Genomic DNA, 24485 nt, shown 5'->3' on the forward strand with positions numbered 1-24485 from the left:
ACTTATTGTAATAATCATAAATTGATGCACAAAAGAAAAATCAATTAAGCAACTTATCAACAGGGTCCGATCTAGCTATTATGGTGCTTTAAGAAAATTAATATTTGCCATCCTTTATATTAATGATGACCATATCAACTCGTAGTGAACTCATTTTACCCTCATTTTACCGCTATGAACATTTTCCCATCCGACACCCTTAGATTACACCGTGCTTACGAATTCAACAAGATTACTAATTCATAAGATTTTAGAATTATTGCGTAATACGGATTAAAATTAATCTACATGTTATTTATGCAATCATACATATTACTGAAGAGATTATAATTTACTTAATCTAATATCTAATACTACTCGTATTATTATTATTTTTTATACAACTTAGAATGGAAAACAAGCTGACGGCCCACCTGATGGAAAGCGGAAACCGTCGCCTATAGACATGAGCAGTACCATGGACATAACAGTATACTCTGGTATTAGATATATTTAGGTAAATTTTTATCGTAACGGAAGACAGAAAGAGGATCTTTTTACTGAAAATTGTTACAAATTGTACAAAATATGGACTAGAAAACATGAAGATGTACAAAATAATACAGATGAATTAAGAGTCTCGTATTTTTGAAGTCATTAAAAGTTATTTTGAATCTAGAAAACTGTAACACTTAGACAGTTAGCAGAATAAAAAACTTTTCAGAGTCCTGAATATAAATAAATAGATAATTCAGACAGATTTATTTTCTCTAAATAAATAAAGATAAACAATTATGATTAAAATTACAAAATTTATTATTATTAATAATGTGTGACTGTAATCCTCCTAAAACCAATGAGATTGCATAAGCTACGCTAGCATTGCGCCACGTAATGTTCTATAATTATTTAATGTTAGTTGATACTAAAAACGATGATGATACAAGCAAAAAAAAAAATACATTATCAATAAATTACACACACTATGAAGTTGTACCCATTCGTGCTTTATGCTTACGCACCAACTTCACTGTTGATCGTTCATTTATATGCACAGTAATCACTACATACCGGGGCAACTAGCCACAGAAGGTTAACGTATTTTGTGCCGCGCGTGACACTACCGGCAATATGTCTTCAATTAATTTGGATAACCCTGTTGTACGCTCGTACATAGTATATTCAGCTATATTAGCTTTAAAGCTGCTGTTTATTTCTATTTTGACTGCGCTAGCTCGTATGACTAGAAATGTGTTTGCAAATCCCGAAGATGCTGTGTTGACGAAGGGAAAAGTAAAGTTCGATGATCAAGTGGTCGAACGTAAACGGCGAGCGCATCTCAACGATTTGGAGAATATTCCAGCATTCTGGGTGCTCGGCGCATTATATGTGACTACCGGACCAGCTGTTGCGTGGGCGCAGCTACTCTTTCGTGCTTTCACATTGGGCCGTATACTTCACACGATTGTATACGCAATAATACCGTTACCTCAACCGGCGCGCGTTATAGCGTTCGGTGTTCCCTTTGCTATTAATATTTATATTGGTGTACAAGTGATATTACACTATGCAACGGCGTTGTAGTATACATACTTCATAGCAATCTAATTTATTTATTGTATATTTAAATTGGGAACATTTTTGTATGATATTAGTAGAAGTAATATTAAGTATATCATGTGGTCGAAATAATTTTGTTTTATTTTTCCCTTTACTTTGTGAACTTTGAACTATCATAAATTATATTGTCACCTCTCTATCTCTCTCCTTATCTCTCACAATTATTTATAGTAAATGTTATTATAAGAGTGAAATAACTGATAAGACAATAATTATGTAGATATATTTTTTAAATATTTTCTACAGCTGCGACGGACGTATACTCATATAACTTTATTGTTTGCGTAATTATAATCTACCCAGGTTTAAAGAACTTAGGTACAAGTAATAGGTGTCTTTGCGTAGAAGTTACTGGAACATGAGCGAATTAGTCTTTTATAGACTTAATATAGACGTTCAACACTATATTTGGTAGATATGAAGATAACCTAACTATAAATGTCATTCAGTTATTACGCTCGCTTTTTAAGTTGAAACAAAAAAAATTAAAAATTGAAACTGTCAGCTACTTTCATCTTGGCCTTGATCATCGGTTCACTTAAAAAATACGTGTAAGTCTGCCGTATCATACCATGCACAGTTGTGCATATATACTTACTTACAGGCGTTTCATCATGACTAAGCAATAACAATTTGTTATCAGTACCTAAATGACAACAATAATAAAGCTAATGTTATCATTATCATCAACGCCATAAAGAATATTATTCAATAACAAAACTATAACTGTACAGATTAGGTATAAGATGATGACCATTGAACACGTAAGGTTATGTTCCATTTGAACGTCTGGTCTAGCAACAATTTGTAAACGAGATTCTATTTGGAAATAAAACAGATAATTATTTAAAACATAAAAGATACTTACATAAATTTGTTTTTATTTATTATGACATGTTTGTGAATATGTTAAAGTATTCTTTAAAATATTCATTTGGTTAAATCTTGTTTTTATTCGTGAAAATCTGTAATTGGCTTTTTGTTTTTACTGTTATTTTTTTATAATAAAATTTTAAAGCTGTTGGTTTTTCTTTAATAAATAAGTAATATATTTCATATTAAATGGGTTCCGCTAGCGTACTTAGATAGAAGTGTGTGTTAAGTTTGTTAGACCGGTTAACAACAAAATGTATGTATACGTAATAATGGAGCGCTCCGTGTTACGTAATATTTATAAATCGACAACGTCGGTACACAACATAAAAGATACCACATCTTGTTGAAAAATTTAGTAATTTAGACGTTTTCTAGTGAGAGTGTTGCTCGTATCGCAAAAGTAACTTGTTAAACATGGCAGCGTTCAGATTCGATGATCCAGCTGTACAATCCTACGCTTTTTACTCTGGTGTGTTAGCGCTGAAGACACTTGGGATGGCAACACTAACAGCAAGAACGCGTTATGTTAAGAAAGTGTTTGCAAATGAAGAGGACACGAAGATAAAAAATGGTTTTGTAAAGTTCGACGACCCCGACGTGGAGAGAGTGCGTCGCGCTCACCTCAACGATTTAGAGAATATTCCTGCTTTTTGGTTGCTCGGGGGATTATACCTAACTACTGGGCCAGAAACTACAACAGCTATTACTTTATTCCGGGTATACACTATCGGCCGCATATTACATAGCATTGTATACGCCATTAAACCTCTGCCGCAGCCAGCCCGAGGTATTTCATTCGGAATTCCCTTTTTAATTATGTTGTACATGGGCGTCAAAGTTGTCTCATTTTATGCCTCAGCATTATAAATTTAAATGTTGCACTTGTATTAAGTATTCTGTGATTGAATTTAGTAGGTTTGTAAAATGTTTACATCAGTAAGTGCTTACAAAATTTTATTTTAATTTCAATGTTGATTATATTATACCCTTAGATTATACCTTATATAAATTAGAATAGAGTCGAGAATATTTACTAAATATAAAAAATAATTCCTATTAATCGTATTTTAAGATAAAACAATAAAGTATACAATTGGCATTTATTTTAGTATATAACTAATAAAGATTATATTTAATAAAGAGCATTTTTTCTCTTTTGTGTTAATTTATTATAAAACCTATAGTAGTACTGCTATAATTTTACCTCGGGTAGGTAAAGGTACTCGTATATATTATATTAATCCAAGGTATAAAGGTGTGATTGTTACATTTATTAGGTACTAATTAGCGTCCGCGATTTAGAATTTGTGCATTTTGAAAGTAGAAATAAACCACTTCTAGATAGTATACGAGTATTAAGATGAATTATTCACCATATTTTAAGTTAGGCCTTCAAGAACATAATTATGAAAGTCGTATCCAATTTGCTATTTTAGTTATTGCGTATCCCCGATCACACACAGAGACAAAAATTTAAAAAAATATTTTTAGCACTTATTAAGATTTCTTATATCAATTTTTCTTAAGTTCATATCTCTTATGTACAAATGTCGCCTATAGATAAGAGAAATGATTTGTTACAAAACGATAATATAACAATAATTCTTATATCATTATAAAAATAATAATTGTATGTCAAAAGTCGAATAAATGCATGTGTAAAAAATTCATGTCATTATATTACAGTAATTTGAATTAGTATATATTATAATCTACCTATCATATATGCTATGATCTATACTAGCTGTATTTCGCACTTTTGCCCATATAAGTCACTCTAAATATATAATGTATCCTATGTGCTAAGTTAGAATATACTCGTAACCTACTCGTGTTTTTTTTTTATGGGTGAAAATGGTATGGTAACCCCGCCTGCGCTAACGGGATACGCTAGCGGAGCACCAATGAAAGGTGATAGACGAGAATGAAAACAGGCCAGTCAGCCCATCATGATGAATTCATCAGGAATTAACCATGATAGTTTCCAGGGAGAACCGCGAGGAGGCCGACCTGGTTGGGTATATTGCTAGCAATAGGATTCTCAGTCTCCATTACTAACAATCCCTTTCCCCCCAACCTACTCGTGTTCTAAATTAGATTCCAACCTGTTCTGTAGTAGTGTCTGTATGAAACAGTAACAAACATCCATCCATCTGGTTATTACGGTATAGGTTATGTTGTTTTAATAAGGTATTGCACAATACAGGCACAGGTAATATAGTATCATACCTACAGGTTATATATCAACAAGGACCTTATCAGAGCAGAACAAGCAGATTTTTTCGACCATAATCTAGTTTTGGTGACTAAAAATTCAAATCCATCCGTCATTTTTTAAAATGTAACAAATATCCATCTATCGCTACAAACTTTCGCATTTATAATATTAATAAGATATTGAATTAATTGGAGTAATAGCGGTAGACGTACCTTATCACATTGTATTCTACTATTGCTCAGTGAAATATTCTTCTACTATACCGTTATACAACTTATATGTTAATATTATCTCAAAAAACTGTCGTTAACATATTTTTTTTTATGCAGAGTTCTATAGTCATAAATTGTATTTTATAACCAAGTATAAATAAATATCCGTAACCCTATTGGACTATGTCCCATTGTTTCTCAAGCAATAAACACATTTCTTTAAGCCCGTCGACCTCCGTTTCGGCTTATTCTAAAAGCCATTGCGAGGTTTACGGCATCCATTCGTTGTCCGTTATTGCTGTGTTATTGGAGAGGAATCACGTTTTGAATTTTAACCACAAATGAGTATAGGTTTCCAATATATCGAACATTAATAAAACTAATCAGATATTTTCAAGTTTATTTGCAGTGTTTAACAAATGTTATTATCATAATTTATTATTAAAAGTCTCTTCTGTTTAAATGTATTTTAGTTAAGAATGCTTAAGTAGTTTCGGGACTATCCGGGATTCTTGTCTCTTAATTATGAGCCGGCTGTGACGCAAACGCGGGCCTAATTGGGAACACCATTTCCTAAATATCGAAACATTAATATGGGATCATTACAATATAACGTTTAATATATCAAACATTTACCTTTTTAGATCCCGTTTTAATTCTTTTTGATTAAAAAAGGATTTTAATATAGAATCAATATGAAAGTACCTTGTCTATTACAAAAAAAATATCATAATTGGTGAATGTATTAAGAACCCTTCTTTGGAAATTCTTTTAAAAATGGAATTAAAAATTTAGTTATCACTTTAATGTAGGTATATTCTACAGAGTAAAGTTATATACCACAAATCGGCGCCCCTATCTCACGTCATCAATCGATTCACACATTAATAAATTAGTTTTTCTAGAAATAATACTTATACTGTGCTACATACCTATTATTAAACAAAGATGCTGCAGTAAACATTATTTTCAGCCATACCATGTATAATTCAGTTGACTCAGCGTATAAAATTTTGGTTGCATAATGTATCCGGCAGGATGAGTTTGCTTCCCTATGCATTTTTCTCGATATTCTAGTAACTCGTGTATGTTTATTAAGAGTTCATATCGAAGTCTGGCAACATTTGCATTTTCTGACAATTTTCAATAGACTTAATAATAAAAAGCTACTCAATTGGGTTGAATTATTTTATTTTGTTACATTATATCCCCGTTAATTATAAATTGGTTTGAAAAAATCTTTCTTTTTTAATCTGAAGGCATATACTTACAGGTTAGTCTCATAGAATTTTTATCAAGATGAGTTCAGTGATTTAGTTTTTTAAATCAATATAACTGGTTTTGCTACAACTGTAGTATTTTTTTTTTGTGAAACGTAATATTAACAATATCAATAACAACTGGATAGTTTTCATTTTGCCTGAATTACTCTTATTTATTTTATTTACATACATTTAATTACACCAGTTACAAAAATAAGAAATACAATAAATAATTAAGGTGAACTAATAAGAAATTTAGAGGGCAAAAGAGGAAGGAAAAGACCGAGGAATAACTACATGGGACAGATAAAGGAAACGCTAAGTGTCATGTCGTATAGGGAGGTCAAAAATGTTCTAGAATAGAGCTGGCTGGAAGAAAATGCATGAATTAATAGCACTGATAAGAGGAAATACTTAAATGAAAAGAAAGAGAGAGAGAAAGAGAGAATAAGACATTTAATCTATAGTTACTTTTTCATAAATCTAACACTAAAACTTTTGAATCTAGGTAAATTATGTCGTATTTTTAAAGTTCTATAATATCCTTTTATTACATCGATATACAAAATGTCGATATGAATTTTGTTGCATGATTTAGTTTTTAGTATACTATAAGAATACTATTTAATTAATCATTGACAATATTTAAATTATTTTTAATAGATAATGCAAATATTCCTAAAATTCGGTATTCTGGCTGGTTGGTATCGCTCTAAGCCTATGGCTATATTTTCATTGTAGTAAATTCAATTTAACTTACCATGGGAATTGGGTATACGCAAATGGCTACTTTCGAGGAATCATAAATACGAATCATTTTGTATCCCAGCCCAGTTTAATAGGTATCTCGCGTTCGCTAAGGGCGTAACATTAACCCGCAAGTACAATTTCATTGTCGAATTCAGGCGAGTTGTACGAAATGAATCGTATTATAAAGTGACTGTTTTAACACCTAAGCAAATCTAGAGGCAGGATTTCTTTTATGAATAAAAAGTAAATAAATAATTACTATAAATGTTGAAACGAATATTAGTAAAAGAAAAATTTTGATTTTTCATTTATAATGGATAATCTCAAAAAATACTTGACCGATTTTAAAAATTCATTCTTCTATAAAAAATTATATTACCATGTATATGGTAATATAAGGATGGGTGGCTGACAATCATAATAATATTGTCTAATAATTCTTACTATTATTATAAATATGAAAGTGTATTTGATATCTCTTGGCGCCTTAATGGCTTCACCAATCTTTATAAAACTCGGTATACATACAGTATTTTGGATGAAGAAGGAAGTTATAGCCCCTACACAATACGTGGGTACAAAGATGATTTTGTATTTATTAATATTTTGTTATTTTTTAGCCATTTTTCATATGTATATAAAATATGTTAAAGTATATAACAATTTCTGGTAAACTCGCCTCATTTTCGGGATTAAAAAGCGCAGTATAACGTCTAACACATTAGTTCAATTAAAAAACTATTCCTTAATTCCATAATCTCAGTCCGCATAAGCGAAACAAGAAAAATTATATCTCCGTAGGTAATTCTAAAAATAACATTCGGCGTACCAACAACGAGACATATTTTATAAGAACCCTGCAGCATGTGCTCAGTACGACCGGGGCGATCGGTACCACGTGTTATCGACTAGCAACTTGATCTTTCCAACGGCTTGAAGGTAAGAAATTTATTAATTCAAACAATACACTCTCACCTGTACTAATACATAAACGCAACATGGGCATTGAAGTCTTAACTTAGAATACAAGGTTATGTAAATAATCAATCCATCAATACGTATTGTATGTTCATTCATAACGCTTTGTTGGATAGCAAACGAGTTCCTTGTCCTTGTACGACTGACGAATGAGTAAGATATTTTCTGTACTCTTATTTTTATTAATGGCAACTCGTCGAATATTTTTGCCAGTATCGGATTTAGATTTTTCCCATCTATTTGATATTTTTCTGCCAAAAACGAAATATAAAATTTGTATATATAAAAATGTTCGATATCACTTTACGTTCTCCAGTACGAGGTTTGTCCGGAAAGTACGTATAAAAGTTTTTTAAAAATTTTATTTTACAATTATTCAGGTAAATCAATTTTATCCCCTTCAAAGTACTCCCCCTGTGACATAATGCACTTGTGCCAACGCCGTTTCCACTGTGAGAAGGCTCCTTGAAAGTCCTCTGGTTGTAGGTTTCTCAGCTGCCCCGTCGTAGCTTTTTTTATCTCATTTATGTCCCCCAAATGCCGCCCCCGAAGTACCAATTTGGTTTTTGGGAACAAGAAGAAGTCACACGGGGCCAAATCCGGCGAATAGGGGGGGTGTTCGGTCACCGTAATGGAATTTTTACTCAAAAACTCACGGACAACAAGAGAGGTGTGGGCAGGGGCATTGTCGTGGTGAAGAATCCAACGCCCCTCTCGCGCCAATTCTGGACGAACTCGTGCCACACGAGCTTTGAGGCGTCTGAGCACATCGACGTAGAATTTTCCATCAACTGTCTGGCCTGGAGGGACGAATTCTTGATGGACAATCCCCCGAACATCGAAAAAAACAATCAACATTGTCTTGACATTTGAGCGGGATTTTCTTGATTTTTTTGTTCGTGGTTCCCCGGATGTCTTATCGAATTAGATCGGCAAAAATTTCACGGCCATTCTTGCCGAGTTTCGAGAGAAACTTGATTACGACGCGCTGCTCTTCAACGGAAGCGGGCTCCATGCCGACGGGGTTTCGTTAAGAGGTAACTTCACAGATGGCGTGACAAGCCAGTTCGCACCGCACGGCGGTCAGACCAGAACTGAAGCATTGTTAGGGACATAAGGAAGGGGTCCTGCGCTTACCTGGCCTCCCCACTCCTCTTTCTCGCATTCCAGAACACTTTTATACGAACTTTCCGGACAGACCTCGTATATTAGTTTATAATTATTACACAAGTATAATATTCTGAATTGTTGTCGTCTGGATTTTAGATAGATACCAACTATATGAATGATTTATTGTTCATAAAGTATACATTGCTTTTGTTTCTTTAGAAGGGGTGTTAGTAGCCGGCGTTTTATTTCATTTTGTTATAGAAAAATGTTTAATTATATTAACAACTTATAGCATTATGTCCGCCTTTTGTATCACATGTTATTGGTCAATAAAAATTAAATAATAAAAAATTATTAGTGCAATTAATTTCAATAAAGTACATACAAGTACAAAGTCAGTTTGGGAAGCCAAAACAGAGCACCAAGCCACACAAATTAAAACATTTTTTATGCGGATTTTGTTGTCTGATTATTTTTTAAATCGTCACTTTTTAATGAGGATTAACTACGCATAACTTGCCATATAGTCATGTAGCCAGTGTCTGATCTAGCTATTTTCCCACTATGGACTTTACTACCCTTTATAACGAATAACCATGTTAACTCCTAGTAAATTCATTTTGCTGCTATGAACATTTGCTTGAAATGGCGCTCCCTTGATTGAACCCTGGAAGTGGCAGTGGGTTTACGGTTCGAAGAAATGCTAACTGAAAGGGAAGGAAATATTTTCAGATAGTGACCTTGAAAATATTTCCTCCCCTCAAAACCACAAAATGAAATACTTTGAAGAAAATCAATGGATGCAGGCGGTTAAGAACCGTCTACAACAGTGATTCCTAAAATGGGTTTCGTGGGACCTAGGGGTTTTGTAAAAAGTCATCAAGGGTTCCGTAAAAGTATTTATAGTGTGAAACAATTTCATTATTCACATTAAAAATTAAAGGAAACTATAAAGTGTTATCTTTTAAAATATTTCTAATAAAAGCTTTTGTTTTTATATATTATAAATTATTTTATAATTTATAGTGTTTTTGATTTGTACTCGTTTGATATAGGAGTCCGTAAAATAATAGGCATTTCATAGGCCTTCCGTTATCTTAAAAGTTTAGGAACCCCTGGTCTACAACATTCACCATTTCTTTACAATCACGTTACCGATTTTTTTTATTTCGAATTTTAACGACCACATTTTATTTCCTGGACATATTGCGTATATCTTTATTATGAAAAAAAAAAGTTGAAAATATCCAAAGCAATTCCAGTTACAATCGCATTTAAGTACATGAGACCCTACTCAAACCTGCCTCAGCCATTCGCGGCGAAATTAAATTGAAAATATTGGATAGATAATGTTCTGAAGCCATAATAACCGTATCCAAGGAAACCATTACAGCAGTTTCTTTATTCTGATTTATGTATTATTTTCATGAGTACGCATAATAACTACCTAAAATTGCGCATAAAATTTATATGCAAAATTCTTTGTTTTTTTTTTACATGTCACAATTAGTTGACAACCAGTATATGACTTTATCCAATTTAATGATTTATAAGTAAAATAAAGAAAAACGTAGACATTCGTAATATAAATGTCAGAGGAGTTTGTTTGTTTCTTCTTGGTTCAACTGTTTTAAAATTAAGTACACATTTAGTATTTGTAGTACAGTTACCTATTTTGTCTGGGAAGAACATATTACTATTATATCAGCCCTTAACTGTCCACAGCTGAACACAAGCTTTTTTCATAAGGGGAGTTTTGCCAGTAGTTGCCACGCGTGGCAGGTATTGACAACCGCAGTCAACCGTTGTCAATATTTTAAGAGGGACGCTGCTGCCCATCCCTCGATCATCAGTTCCCTTAGCCGCCTCTTACGACACGCACGAGAAAGCAAGGAGTGGTCCATTCTATGTCGGGCCCTACACGGCTAAGGGAAGGACATAATTGTATTACATTTAATCCTCGTCCATCAACACGGTCACGTAAACGAAGTCCAAGAAAAAAAATAGTTTTCAAAATAAGAACCTTTCAACAAATAATTTAGTTAATCTTATAGAAAACAATTTGTTACAGTTACTTACATGAAAATAGACAGAAGACTGTTCATAAGAAGAAGATATATAAAAAAAACAGATCATTATCAGAGTAATTCATTCAATACCTTGGTGAAAAGATCGCAGGAGACTGTATGAAACACCTTCCCGTAGATACAAATATCTTTGCCGATATCTAAGTCTTTCCAGTGCCAGCAATCACCCACGTCGTTCTTCGGTATTTTACCTCTCTTCACCAGTCTTCCTTGCCATAGACCGGAGTTCTAAATGAAATTAACAAATGTTACTTTAAAATGGGAGACGAGATTATTACTATGGGGAATTGACGATAATAATATAGATGGCTACACCTGCCGATATACCCTATCAGGTCGATTTTATTCAAAATTTAAACATTAAAGTAGCATTAATTTTCCAAAAAGTTTTATCCTTTAACTTAATTCAGTAATACTCGTTGTAATAATCTTTTTACAACCTATTATTTATTTCAAATATGATTGTACAATAAAGCTTGTACGAACAAACAATATTTTACACATTTATAGTAGTAATTTTGCTATCTAGAAATAATTGCGCAACAAATTTGATAATATATCTCTAATCAAGATTCATTAACTTCATAATTTTCAAAGTAACAATATTCCTAACGGATCTTTTCAATTAAGCCATTTTGCTAATAAAAAGAATATGAATGGAAGCCGATTATTATTCTCTACTCGGCGATTATCCCGCAAAACGGAACAAGCCAGACTGCTGCAGCCACAACGTATTCAATTGCGAACAAATACAGACTCATTTGTTAGCTCTATTCCATTCCATACACAATAATGCAGAGAGTTACTCTTATTTGCAAATTAAGTGATCTGAATTTACGGGCAATTGTTGTTTTTTAAAGATAAATTATAATACCTATAAGCTATTTCTTTATTCAAGGAAATATAAAGAAAACTACTAATATTTTAATAGTACCTAAACACAAAGTAACGAATTTTTAATTTTTAACTCAATTTTGACATGTATACTTTATTTATTATCTATTAATTTTTACCACGATGTCGCGGTGCGTAGATAAATTAAAAAGAGGTAGGTTCTCAATTCGGGTCTATTTTTTTATGTTTGTTATCTCATAACTCCGACAATTCTTAAGCAATTTGAAAAGTGGGCGACCATCTTTGATCGATGACGATATTGTTAAGGCAATGTTGGAGCAAGATCCTTTTCTGACAACATCGGAGATCGCAAAAAGGCCGATTCAGCTCAACAAACCATTTCTGACCATATTTGGAAGATAGGATTGGTGTGCAAGTATTCAAGATGGGTGCCACATGAATTAAGTCAGAAAAATTTGATTGATCGAGTTGTCATATGCACATCTCTGCTTGCTCGGAACAAAATCGAGCCCTTTTTGAACCGGATGATAACCGGGGATGAAAAGTGGATTACATACAACAACATTGTAAGGAAAAGGGCATATTGTGAACCCGGAAAACCTAGCCCTTCCACCTCTAAACCAAATTTGACTCTGAATAAGAGAATGTTGTGTATATGATGGGACATTCGAGGACTAATACATTATGAGCTTTTAAAACCGAACGAAAAGCTCAATTCGGAGAAGTATTGTCAGCAACTGGATAATTTAAAAACAGCTAAAAAAGGTCTAAAAAAGAGGCCGGCAATGTTCAATAAGAAGGATATCATACTGCACCACGATAACGCCAGACCACACGCTGCTTTAGGGACTCGTCAAAAATTGCAGAATTAGGCTGGGAAATTCTGTCGCACCCACCATATTCCCCTGACATAGCACCCTCTGATTATCACTTCTTTTTGTCCTTACAAAATTTTTTGACGGAAAAAAAATTCAAAAATGAAGATGTCAAACGATGTAATATTTTTTAAAAATGGGATATACAAATTGCCCTCACGTTGGCAAGAGATTATTAATTATGGCAATTATATTATTCAATAAAGTTAATTGGCGGTAAGAAAAAAAATTTATTTTGTTTTATTCCAAAAACGGACAGAAATTTCCGGTAGACCTAATACTATACTATATATGCCTATATATGGACAACACAAGGGGTGTCGCGTGCAGTAACGCGCTTTATTTTGTATTTTTCCTCGAGAGGATTTTATTCATCCATTCATACATAAAATCAACATTATACAGAAGCAAGATGATCTTTTTCAGGCAACCTTAGGACGGAGAGAAATAATTAAACTCGTATGACCAATTTTGCGTTGCTTGGTCGGGGTTTTGCATCCCAAATAATACGTGAATATTAAATTTCATAACGATTCAGGGATAATAAAAAAAAAAAACAAACAAGATCTCTTTCATATTTGTAACATTATTAGTGACGAACGAGGAAACAACTTGATATTACTTTCATAAAATATTTTCATAAACGCAAATGATTTTCTATTAAATCATAAAGTTAATTCGCGACAAACATAAATGATTGTATTTCCTTTTACTACAAATAGAAATTAGGATTCTCATTTGATTATTATTTCTATTTATGTGAATTAAAAAAATGATTGTATATCATTTTGCTACAAACAGAAATTAAGATTCCCATTTAGTTATTATTTCTTTTTAAATGAATTTAAAAAGTGATTGTATTTCCTTTTGCTACAAATGAAAATTGGGATTCTCATTTGACTATTATTTCTATTTAAATGAATTAAAAAAATGATTGTATTTCATTTTGCTACAAACAGAAATTAAGATTCCCATTTGGTTATTATTTCTTTTTAAATGAATTAAAAAAGTATTGTATTTCCTTTTGCTACAAACGAAAATTGCGATCCTCATTTGACTATTATTTCTATGTAATTGGAAAGTAAAGAAATAAAATGGTTCGAAGAAGAAAAGTGTATATATATGTGGTAAATGATTACTATCACCCATAGGCATCCGCAACATTAGAGAAACTGCAGATGTATTCCCAATCTTTAAATTTTGTAAAAATATTTCGTAGTTTACACATAAATAAAATACAGACGAATTAACAGCCTTTTTAAAAACCCAATTTCCTTACAAATAAGATACAAGGCAATTGAACAAACAAATAGAGCTTTTTTAATCTCAATGAGGTCCATTCAAATTAAGCGGATACAGTATAAGAGGGCGGAAATGAGAAGCATTGTTCATGCCGTTATTATTGAGGATGAATGGTGCATTTCACTTGGTTTTGCGAAGAAAATTAAATAGAAATGGGAGGAGGAACAATGTACGAGTATATATAGTTAAATATTATACAGGTTGATTCTTATAATATATCAAGTCAAAAACAAGTAGAAATAATTCTCTTTTTTGCTTGACCTAAAAAACCTCCTAACCTCGGGTATCTATAACTATCCATGGATCTTCTTAAAATTGACGAATATTTATCATAATATTTTTTTATACTCAATTACCGAAGAAAGAAGTGTGATATTTTCTTTGAGTATATACTATATTCGAATGTACTTTGAATATGTGACTATGTTCGAATATTCCGAACAATCTGTTGTCTAAATAGCTTGATTGTTTAAAATGAAATATCGTATACTATCGTAGTCTAATCAACATATATATATATATATATATATTTATTTTAAAAGTTAAAATATGAAGTAAATTTTAATACTTATGACATTATTCTGTTGGCACAAATGTGCAGGTACCAATTACAGATAGAAAGTACTTTCAGACAAAATTAAGATTTTTGTTGAAATTCGCAGAAAAATCATCTTTAAACGCCACAATATTAGTGAATGTAAATAAAGAATACGAGTAAGTTAATAATGGATTTAGTTATTTATTTACCAATCAATAAGTACTATTCAATAATGTATTACAAATTTTTGTGTATCAGTACCTTTTTTAAACGAAAGCATGCCTCAATCTCAGAATATCTACTCCTAAGCTTGTAAGTTACCATTAAGGTTTAAATTTCAATTTCTTACAATGTTCAAACTGTTAAAAAGACGCCGGGAGCATCGTTAGAGGCTTCCCAGAGCTAAAACTCAACGTTTTATTGCTGTCTCCTCAGATCTGTATTATATTGTCCGTAAAATATTTAATCTGAACCAAGTAGTAAATTGTATTTTTAATAAAAACAATACCTACATTTCACTAACAATATAAACTAGCTCTTCGCTTGCTACTTCGTACGCGTGGATTTAAGAAATAGGAAAATCAATGAATTACTTCTAGATGGCGTAGGTTGAAACATACGCCTTTACGAACACAACTGTAAAAACCGTATCCAATTTGGTGTAGTAATTTTTGTGCGATGCCGGTAAAAATATAAAAACTGACAGACAACATTTCTACAAAATATTGTTTTGGCATCTATTGTATTTGTTAAGACCCCTTATATATATATATATTTTTAATATTTCGCACGTAGCCAGAAATATCTCCGATGTATGGTATGTAGCGTCTAGTTACAAACTTATCGTATTAGTAAGATGTGATTGTTTGAAAATTTATTTATAACTTTGAATATTTGTTACTTAATCAAGTTTGTTTAGCTAACCGATATTGAAAAAAAAAGCAAATAGTCCATATTAAAGTTTAAACCATATTTTGTTTTATTTTAATTTTCGCGAGTAAAGTTGCCAGAAACAGCTAAAGTTTGAAACGAAATTTGAGACCAAAATAGTAGATAAAAGAATTATCATTGTCAAAATAACATCCCAATTATCGTCAACATTTCTATAAACAGTTTAATCATTAACTCGATGTATTTTCTTTTACAATTTAGAGTGTTTTTTTTTATAATTTAAAGTGTTTGGTCATTCCATTGAACGGGCGGTGGTAGTCATTAACCATCAGGTGAACCACATGCTTACTTTTTGTGTTATAAAAACGAATCAGATTATAAAAGAATATTTTAAACTAGTCTTAGGTATAACTACATATATCCGTATGCATCGAGGGAATAATTATTTTGAGAATAAGTATTAAAATAATTTTATTCCAACAATACGATTTAAATGTTTTAAAACGATAATTTACGCGACTTTGGAAATGCTCTCAACTAATCGTAAGCAATAATTAATCCTATAAATTAATTCAGTAATAAAAAATTAATACATTTTTCACCCGACACTATACCGATCATATACCGGGCGTCAATTTGCAGGGTATTGACATAGCTCTCAAACAACTTAAAATCGGCAAGGCGCCGGGGGAGGACAGAATTACAGCAGAGCTTCTGAGAAAAGGTGGAAAACCAGTACACATGTAGTCACATTATGTCGGCATTCATTACGGTTACGCCCGAGTCGTGAAGCAGAAGTGCAGTAGTTCTGTCTTTCAAGAAGGGTGATAAATGTGATTCAATAGGGTATGAAGAACTATAGACCGATATTCCTTCTAAATCGCATTTACGTACTGTTGACGACTTCCAGTCACCCGAACAAGCTGGTTACCGAAACAGCTTTAGCACCATAGACCACATACATACGCTACGGTAGATTATACAGAAGACCGAAGAGTATAATCTGTCACTATGTCTGGCGTTTGTGGACTATGAGAAAACCTTTGAATCGGTCGAGACATGGCTGGTATTATGATCCCTCTAGTGGTGCCAGATTGACTATAGGTATATCGAAATGTTGCAGTGTATGTACAGTAAGGCTACGATGTCTGTCCAAGTACAGAACAATAGTACGAAACCCATCCCAGTGCTGATAAGTATAAGACAGGGTGATATCATATCCTCGAAGCTCTTCACGGCTGCGTTGGAAAATGTTTTCAAACTCCAGGAATGGAAAAGATATGGTATAAACATCAATGGCAAATATATTACTCACCTTTGATTTGTCGATGACATAGTAATCATGGCGGAATCCCTGGAGGATCTGAATACTATGCTCAATAATCTCAATAGTGTTTCTCAATAGGCAGGTCTTAAGATGAACTTGGACAAGACTAAAATCATGTCAAACGTCCATGTCACGCCTATACCAGTTACGATTGAGAACACTACGGTCGAAGTTGTCGACGAGTATGTATACCTACCTGGGACAACTTTTTCAAATAGGTAAATCCAACTTCGACCGACAGGGCAACCGACGAATCTAACTCGGCTAGGCAGCATTTGGAAAACTACGTCACAAAGTTTGAAGACAAAGGTCTTTAACCAGTACGTGTTGCCAATGATGACTTATGGAACCAAAACATGATTCTACACGATTGCACGATAGCTTCAAAATACTCAACGGGTAATAGAGAGGGCTATGCTAGATATTTCTGTGCATGATAGAATCCGAAACGATGACATCCGCAAAAGAACCAAAGTACCCGACGTAGTCCAAAGGATAAGTAAGCTGAAGTGACAATAAGCTGGTCACATAGTTCGAAGAACCGACAATCAATATATGTCCAGCAGTGAACAGATAATGGCTAAAATGATAATGATGATGAATTTTTAATTAATTTCCTTTTAATTTTTTTATTCTTTTGCACATATCCCAATTCACCTTCTCAAGCATTAGTATCTCTAGCATACGTACGATATTTCGTTAACAAATAATTAATTAACGTAATTGTACATTAAGAAAATGTCTGCATCTAATCATCATTAATATTATTTATGTACCCGTTTCAGCAGGAAAAAATCTTAAATTATCTATAGCTTAATGTCTTACATATTACTTAAATATGTGACAATAATTTATATTAAATTACTCTATTTGGATTAGATTTTGTTTCATCAAAATGAAATTAATGTGTGTGATTTAAATACCAAGGTTTCAAATGTCGTTTTGTAAAATACGTGCCTTTCAGCGTTTGCGGCTAGAATAACAAGTAGATCAAAAACAATACAAATATTACTTGGGGTTTGTTATACCGATGCCAGTATCCACGCGCCGCCTTCAAATTGCCATATTGTTAACGCGTAAATGTGTATATATGTAGTATATCGTATCACAAACATTTATTTAAATATTTAGATATAAATAAGTAGAAATATATATTGTGTATCTACAAATTAGTAGATAATTTATATAAAAAAATTTAATGTTATAAGTATTAAAATACTAGTAAAATTAAAAGATTATTATAAAATTATTTATGAATAAAAAATTCTTTGAAACCATTGCCAATCGGTAGTGCCCAGTAGACACACATTACTTCGTTTGTTATAAAAAAAAATACCTAATGAATATTAATACACAGTTAATGTAATTTTAATGATATTTTAGGAATTCTAGGAATTACCAGAGAGAGACTTTGTACAAAAGTCGTTTGCTTGGGTAGGTACCTCTGTTCCATTCGTGTTTCAACTGTAAAGCAGTTGTGTTTGTATGGCTGTGTTTTGGTTTGAAGGGTGGGATATGGCAGTGAATTTACAAGGTACAGAGGAATAATACCTTAGTTCTCAGGAATGGCAACACATGGGGGGTATCATGGGCGATACAGTATACTCTATTATGTCCATGGTATTGCTCATGTTTTTAGGTTCATCAGGTCAGCTGTCAGCTTGTTTGCCATTCTAAGCTGCATAAAAAAAATCATACCAAAAAGGTATGCGTGAGCCATTATGCTGTAACTCTGTCTGTTTGTCAATCATAGTCCCTATAATTTAGTTTCCAGTTCTTCCAGGTATTAAACGGCAAAAAAAAATGAGTTTGTGACTCATTTTTTTTTTTTTGGGCGCGCAGCGCCCGTATACACGCAGCAAACAAATTTATTAATAATACGTTTCTGTTAGCACGCCTATAAGTAATAACGAGACGTCAGAAAATGCGTTGTCTTGATTCTCGGTCTACCACTATTAATGCACACCGCAGCGAACTACAAATAACTATCTTTTCATAGATTTGTATTCTATTTAGTTGGAGGGGGGGGGGGGGGGATTTATAGTAAATATACAAAAATATTTCATAATCTTACCTTCACTCTTGGTTCCATTACGGTTAGTGTGTCATCTTCCAAAAAATATACAATGTTGACCACTCGAACTCTATAGTTTTCGTCGGGATTTTCATATACAGGTTGCTTGAAGAACGCGGTAAAATTCAGACACCGTTTGTCGTAATGCACCCAATGTGGTACCACGGCAGGCATTGCCGGTTGCTTTACTCGACCATAAGTCAGAGATGGGTCATAGCTGAGAAAAACATTTATTTATAATAAGTAATTGTTCTGAGATCGCGAGCTTTGTATCTGTAGATCAATGTTACCACTTACCATCAAGTGGCCGTCAGTTTGTTTGGCTTTCTCAATTGTTGAATGTTAAAATTTTAAACTACCTATATATTGATATAAGCGTAGGGCTTGGTGAGTGAAAGTAGGAATAGTATGTCGGAATACGGAATGTCATCGTGTCTTTTTATCACCAGGTTGCCGTAAAAAAATATTAGAGAATGCACCACATGTACTTTGGAACGTAAATGGAATAAATTTTATTTTAACAGAAATTACATTTTCGAAGATTAAAAAATGCACAATTCTATAAAATCTAATAGAGTAGTTCTATAACCGCTAATCGACTATTGCCATTATTGCGAACGTAACGCTCGATTTTCCTATGAATGTAAACATTTATACTATACATAAATGCAATAAAATATAGATACAGATTCGGTTGGAAGTATATTTTAAATCTTCCATCCCAAGTGCAATTTATACACAGTCCCAAAGGTCGCAATTACGTTCATTATTCGGCCGTCACGATGACCTAAAAACCTTATACCAGAACCAAAAATAGCGGCACAAAGCATACATTTAAATAGTAATATAAATAAATAAATAAAATCACTGTAACTCACTTTACAGAATCCTCAGGGAGTGTGAAAGCGTTACTGTCGACATCAGTAGCGGTTCCCCCAGGACCACGGACTACGGTGTCAGGGAATCTATGACCTTGATAGTATCGCAAGGAACTTCTGATGTGATACTGGGTTTTGGTGGGATCCGAGAAAGTCAAGCCTGGTAGTTTTGGAAGACCCCAGGCCATTTTATTCTTAAAAAAAGAAATTAGCTGATTAAAAATTCAGATATTCAATAATTTAATTTTCCTGTTTAACTGACTGTTCTACTAATGCAAAGGCTCTAGGTCAGAAAGCACAAAATTTTTATTTACATGTCTTTTATGAAATATAATTCAGAAAGAATTTCCCATAAGAATAGAAAAAAACGGGTTCCATGCAGACGAAGCCGCGTAAACAGCAAAAAGTTGTCGTTATTATATTAAGCGTACCTACATATATATAACCTTTTATCTAAATTAATATTATAAAGAAGAAAGATTTTATTCTGTGTCTGCAATGGATAAACTCTAAAAATACTTAACCTGTGTTACTGTATTTAAATAAAAAAAAAATACCATGCGATACCGGTATAGGTCGATAACTATTAATATTAAACATACCTATTAATAATACCTATTAATACAAGGGTACCTTCAACGAGGTGTGAAAAGGCTACTTCAAGTTCAGAAACATGCATGCAGTCGATTAGGAATGGGTAATATGGATACCAATGCGATATTTATATATTAGATTCCTCTGAACATTGATGGTAGAAAAATGGGTGCATTTCGATATTGCTCATATCGGTCGGATATCTATTTTAGAATATGTTAAAAATCTGTTATCCAATATTATATTTTGGACAACAGACTTTAACATATTCATTTAACATATACGTTATTGGACTAGTTTGTAGATATTCTAACTAAATACATACATATTGCTATATATTACCTATTCTACGTAGATACCTCTGATATTATAGGCGAGTATTGTGTAAATAAAATAATAAAAAATAAATAATAATTAAATAAATTAAATTTATAGTAAGTTTTCTTGTTCATATGCCCGTAAAATAGTTTACCACCTCATCTCAGTGCATTAAAAATGAACCTAGTGAGAAATTCATTAAAATAAGAAAGCTCAGCTAAACTAAGCCAATGTTACCTCTATAATATTATTATTATCCATCATCGTAAATTCATGAAGTTCAAATATAAGTTAGATCTGCCGCTTTTCAGCCGTCGAGTCTTTTTGGGTGTATAAACGACTGACACATTAGGAGACTCAATTTACATATGAAAAACTCGTGGAAATCCATACTGGTGCGACTTTTGCTTAATGTATTATGAGTACCGAAATATTTTTAGTCTGTATTCATATTAACTATTTTCATTTTTCTGAATGAACTTGAAACAATTGTCGGTAACAACAAACATAGTAAGTTCATAAAATGTCCCGTCACACACACACACACACACACACACACACGCACGCACGCACGCACCCACGCACGCACGCACGCACGCACGCACGCACACATGATGCACGCATGCACACAGACACACACACACACATACACATGTATTACTATGGACTTGTGGAATACCACGTCAATCATTTATTATTTCGAAAAATTATAATGAAATATATTTTATTCAGCAAAAATAAAAGCAGTGACTACAATCATGACAAAATTAATATTAAAATTTTGACTAGTAGTCTACTGTACTAATGAGAGATTAAGATATATACTGGTAATATTATAATTCATATGAGATACTAATTTTAAAACGTATGAAATACATCGATAAACGAGGAAATGGCAGGAAGATTAGATTCAAAATATTTGTATTTAGAACTTGGAATCGTGTATGCGAGTTTATTTTAATTCACAATAAGCAGTATTTTGAAACGAAATTTTGCAATAAAGAATAACAGTTTCATTTATTATAAACAATTTTATACGAAACTAAATTTTATATATTGTAAAAAAATGTCAATCGATTTTGAATACGGGCAGGTACCATGGAAATTCTTTATTTTTGTTACAAAAATAGAGGAAAATACAATCAAATTGAGAAATAGGGACCGCAGGAACTATCCTTAATCTATATTGAAAACATTATCCTTTTTGAAGTCGGTAGAAAAGTGATTGACGTTTGGTTAGACATAAACGTATTATAGTTATGTGGGTCACGAGGGTGATAAATCGTAGCCATGGCCCATAAATAGGCTATGCGCAGTAATGAACTCATGACATTATAAAAATATCATTTTCAGATTTTCATTACTGCTACCTAATATAATAATCGTATGGGATCCTAGTACGAGTAGATAGAGTAAATTTATGATGAATCCAATTTTCATATCAAAAATTCGTCGAAATATTTTCTTGTATAAATTGGGAAGGCAAGCAAGCTGACAACTAGCCTGATACAAAGTGATAACAGACTGGTATAAGAAGTATTATAAATATAATAAAGGATAACTATCTATAACATAGATGGCAGTTCTCGGAATGTGTTATAAAGCTACTGCTCCTGGGTCCTGACATTAAAAATTCGATAAAACAAAAAGCAAATTATAGATAAAACTTGAGGTAATCGTTGCTCCAATCTCTCTTGATACAATCTACGAATACCTAAAAAGAAAAATCGTAGCTTTGCTCGCACGAAACCCTTTTGTAGTTTGGAATTCCTTTCTTAATTAATACACATATAAGTCACACGACATCCTATTTCTACCAAAATATACGCCACAGGAGAAAAGGGTTTGTTAATAATGGGGTCTAACGGTCCCATAGGTATATTGTCAAGTCAATCTCCAGCGGTATCCGCTTGAAAACTATCCTGGTTAATTCAAAAAGCAATGAATCAAGTGACCTGCCTCCATCCTTATCTATTATTGTTATCCTTCAGGGTATACCAATAGCGCAAGCAGGGTTACCATTCCGTTTTAACGTATTAAAAAAAGTACATATCACAAAACAACCATGTGGTTTGAGACTTTTTATTTTGGTGGTCGGTTGTTGTGACAGCAGCATAAATGAATTTTAAGCACGTATCACATCTGTTGTGACACGTAGGAAATTTTGAATAAACTTCGCGCTAATACGTTATGAATATTTTTGCTGGCTACACGGTATAAAAAAAATTAATAATCTTACCTATTACATTTAGTATGTAGAAAGCGAAATCACCTAAATTTCCTTTAGTTTACAATATTACTGAGTATTTACAAGCTATATTTGACGAATTAATAGGTACATCGATAAAATATGACAGACGCAAACATCGTCGCTAAGTAAACAGCTGTTTTCTATAAATAGAGACATTGCTTGGCAACAAGCGAGGTCTATTGTCTTAGTTTAGACGAGTACAAATGTACTTATATAGCATATAACCGTATTATTGACTTATTTATATTTATCTGTGTTATTATATAAGGGAATCGCATGCGTAGACAGGTGCTATCCTTAATCTAAGATCGCATGCAATTATTTCATCAAAGTAAGATTTAAAATTAAAAAATATTTTTTTATAATAAGTAGGTAAGTTATAGTAAAATTGCCCGTGTAAATACTTTTATGTACATGAAAAATACTTCAGTTACATAAATAAAATTTGCATTCTTTAATTTTTACGTAAACAAAATAGGTTATAATAAAACTATTAAAATTATTACTAATTTTTAAAAATAATGGTATCATACAATTAATTTTACTGAGTAAATGTAATATAAACACCAAAACGAAATTATACCGTTTAATAGTCTGTGAAAAGTTAAAAACATTTAAACATGTTTTTGTAAATTGAAAAAGTTTACTGCATTTCACTAGATACCTAGTTTTCTTTGAAGTAAGATACACTTAAAACTTTAAAACGTAGGAATTGAGATTTTTTATATGAATTTAAAAGCATTCATCTATTTATGGTTTTTCTTTTATTTACATGTTAAGTACATATTTCAATCTTATGTCACATTACAATGTAAATAAGTGACAGACCATTCGGACAATGTTCGATTGCGGTCCGAAGATCCCAAGATCGATTCCCAGACTATAACTACAAGACTGTTACTATACTGCAAGAGAGAGGGCAACACTGTGCTCGAGTAAACATTAGCTCCGTTCTTTTTATCACATTAAATAAAATTAACGCGCTATTATTATAAGAATTGTACATAGTGTTCACGAAACTGAGAACTTACAGTGAAATCAAATATATGAATTACATATTCATTCGCATAAAAGTAAAAATAAACAATAAAACTCTTTCAATATTAGCAACATAATTTTACGTTACAATTGAAAACATTCAACTGAAAACCACAACTGTGTCAAGATTACACTAAGAAGAGAAACATATATCACAACTGCAGAACAAAGGTAGGAAAAAGAATAAAAATAAAGTTATAACCCATTAGTCATCTGCTTTTGTCATCAAAATTAACAGTTATTTTGATGACAAAAGCAAATGACTAACCAACTTCAAATCAATCAATTGAAATAGCACTAAGTTCATACTTGTCATAAAGGTTACGATCATTGCTTACTAGATGGCGTTATTATGCGTGGGGTGCCTTCGCAAAATACAAAGGAATATTTAAACTGTTATATATGTAACAATAACTATGATCTTAAATTCTTTAACGTATCAAGCCAGCGAT

At 32.4% G+C, this 24485-nt stretch overlaps 4 protein-coding genes across 6 annotated transcripts in view; 3 read left to right on the forward strand and 1 right to left on the reverse strand.

Annotated features, from left to right (window-relative positions):
* LOC113523002 (EF-hand domain-containing protein 1-like) overlaps window positions 1–23293 on the reverse strand; it is a 57227-nt gene extending 33934 nt beyond the window's left edge. Inside the window, exons 1-4 of one of the 2 annotated variants that reach the window (XM_052897864.1) lie at window positions 22984–23293; window positions 19833–20026; window positions 18955–19171; window positions 11165–11320 (exon numbers count right to left, since the gene is read on the reverse strand). In XM_052897864.1, coding sequence (XP_052753824.1) covers window positions 11165–11320; window positions 18955–19171; window positions 19833–20020 — 561 coding nt within the window. In that variant the 5' untranslated portion in view covers window positions 20021–20026; window positions 22984–23293. Of the gene's footprint in view, window positions 1–11164; window positions 11321–18954; window positions 19172–19832; window positions 20663–22983 lie in introns of those variants that run through there. The other variant, XM_052897865.1, reaches the window with a different exon arrangement.
* LOC113522477 (microsomal glutathione S-transferase 1-like) lies at window positions 1032–1671 on the forward strand. The gene has a single exon (XM_026908165.3). It carries the CDS (start codon window positions 1111–1113, stop codon window positions 1561–1563), a length of 453 nt encoding a protein of 150 aa, XP_026763966.2. The 5' UTR covers window positions 1032–1110; the 3' UTR covers window positions 1564–1671.
* On the forward strand, window positions 2758–3629 carry LOC128201298 (microsomal glutathione S-transferase 1-like). The gene has a single exon (XM_052897874.1). The coding sequence runs from the start codon at window positions 2890–2892 to the stop codon at window positions 3340–3342; it is 453 nt and encodes a 150-aa protein (XP_052753834.1). The 5' UTR covers window positions 2758–2889; the 3' UTR covers window positions 3343–3629.
* The window catches only part of LOC113523000 (uncharacterized), a 180047-nt gene continuing 163345 nt past the window's right edge, over window positions 7784–24485 (forward strand). The window contains exon 1 of one of the 2 annotated variants that reach the window (XM_052897868.1): window positions 7784–7856. The gene's annotated coding sequence lies outside the window, so the exon portion shown is untranslated. Of the gene's footprint in view, window positions 7857–23914; window positions 24205–24485 lie in introns of those variants that run through there. The other variant, XM_052897867.1, reaches the window with a different exon arrangement.

This window comes from Galleria mellonella, unplaced genomic scaffold (genome assembly GCF_026898425.1).
Source record: "Galleria mellonella isolate WM207_F2 unplaced genomic scaffold, CSIRO_AGI_GalMel_v1 utg38, whole genome shotgun sequence".
Taxonomy (NCBI): domain Eukaryota; kingdom Metazoa; phylum Arthropoda; class Insecta; order Lepidoptera; family Pyralidae; genus Galleria; species Galleria mellonella.

Coding starts and splice junctions, on each gene's coding strand:
- LOC113522477 (XM_026908165.3), top strand. CDS start 1,111: ATGTCTTCAATTAATTTGGATAACCCTGTTGTACGCTCGTACATAGTA.
- LOC128201298 (XM_052897874.1), top strand. CDS start 2,890: ATGGCAGCGTTCAGATTCGATGATCCAGCTGTACAATCCTACGCTTTT.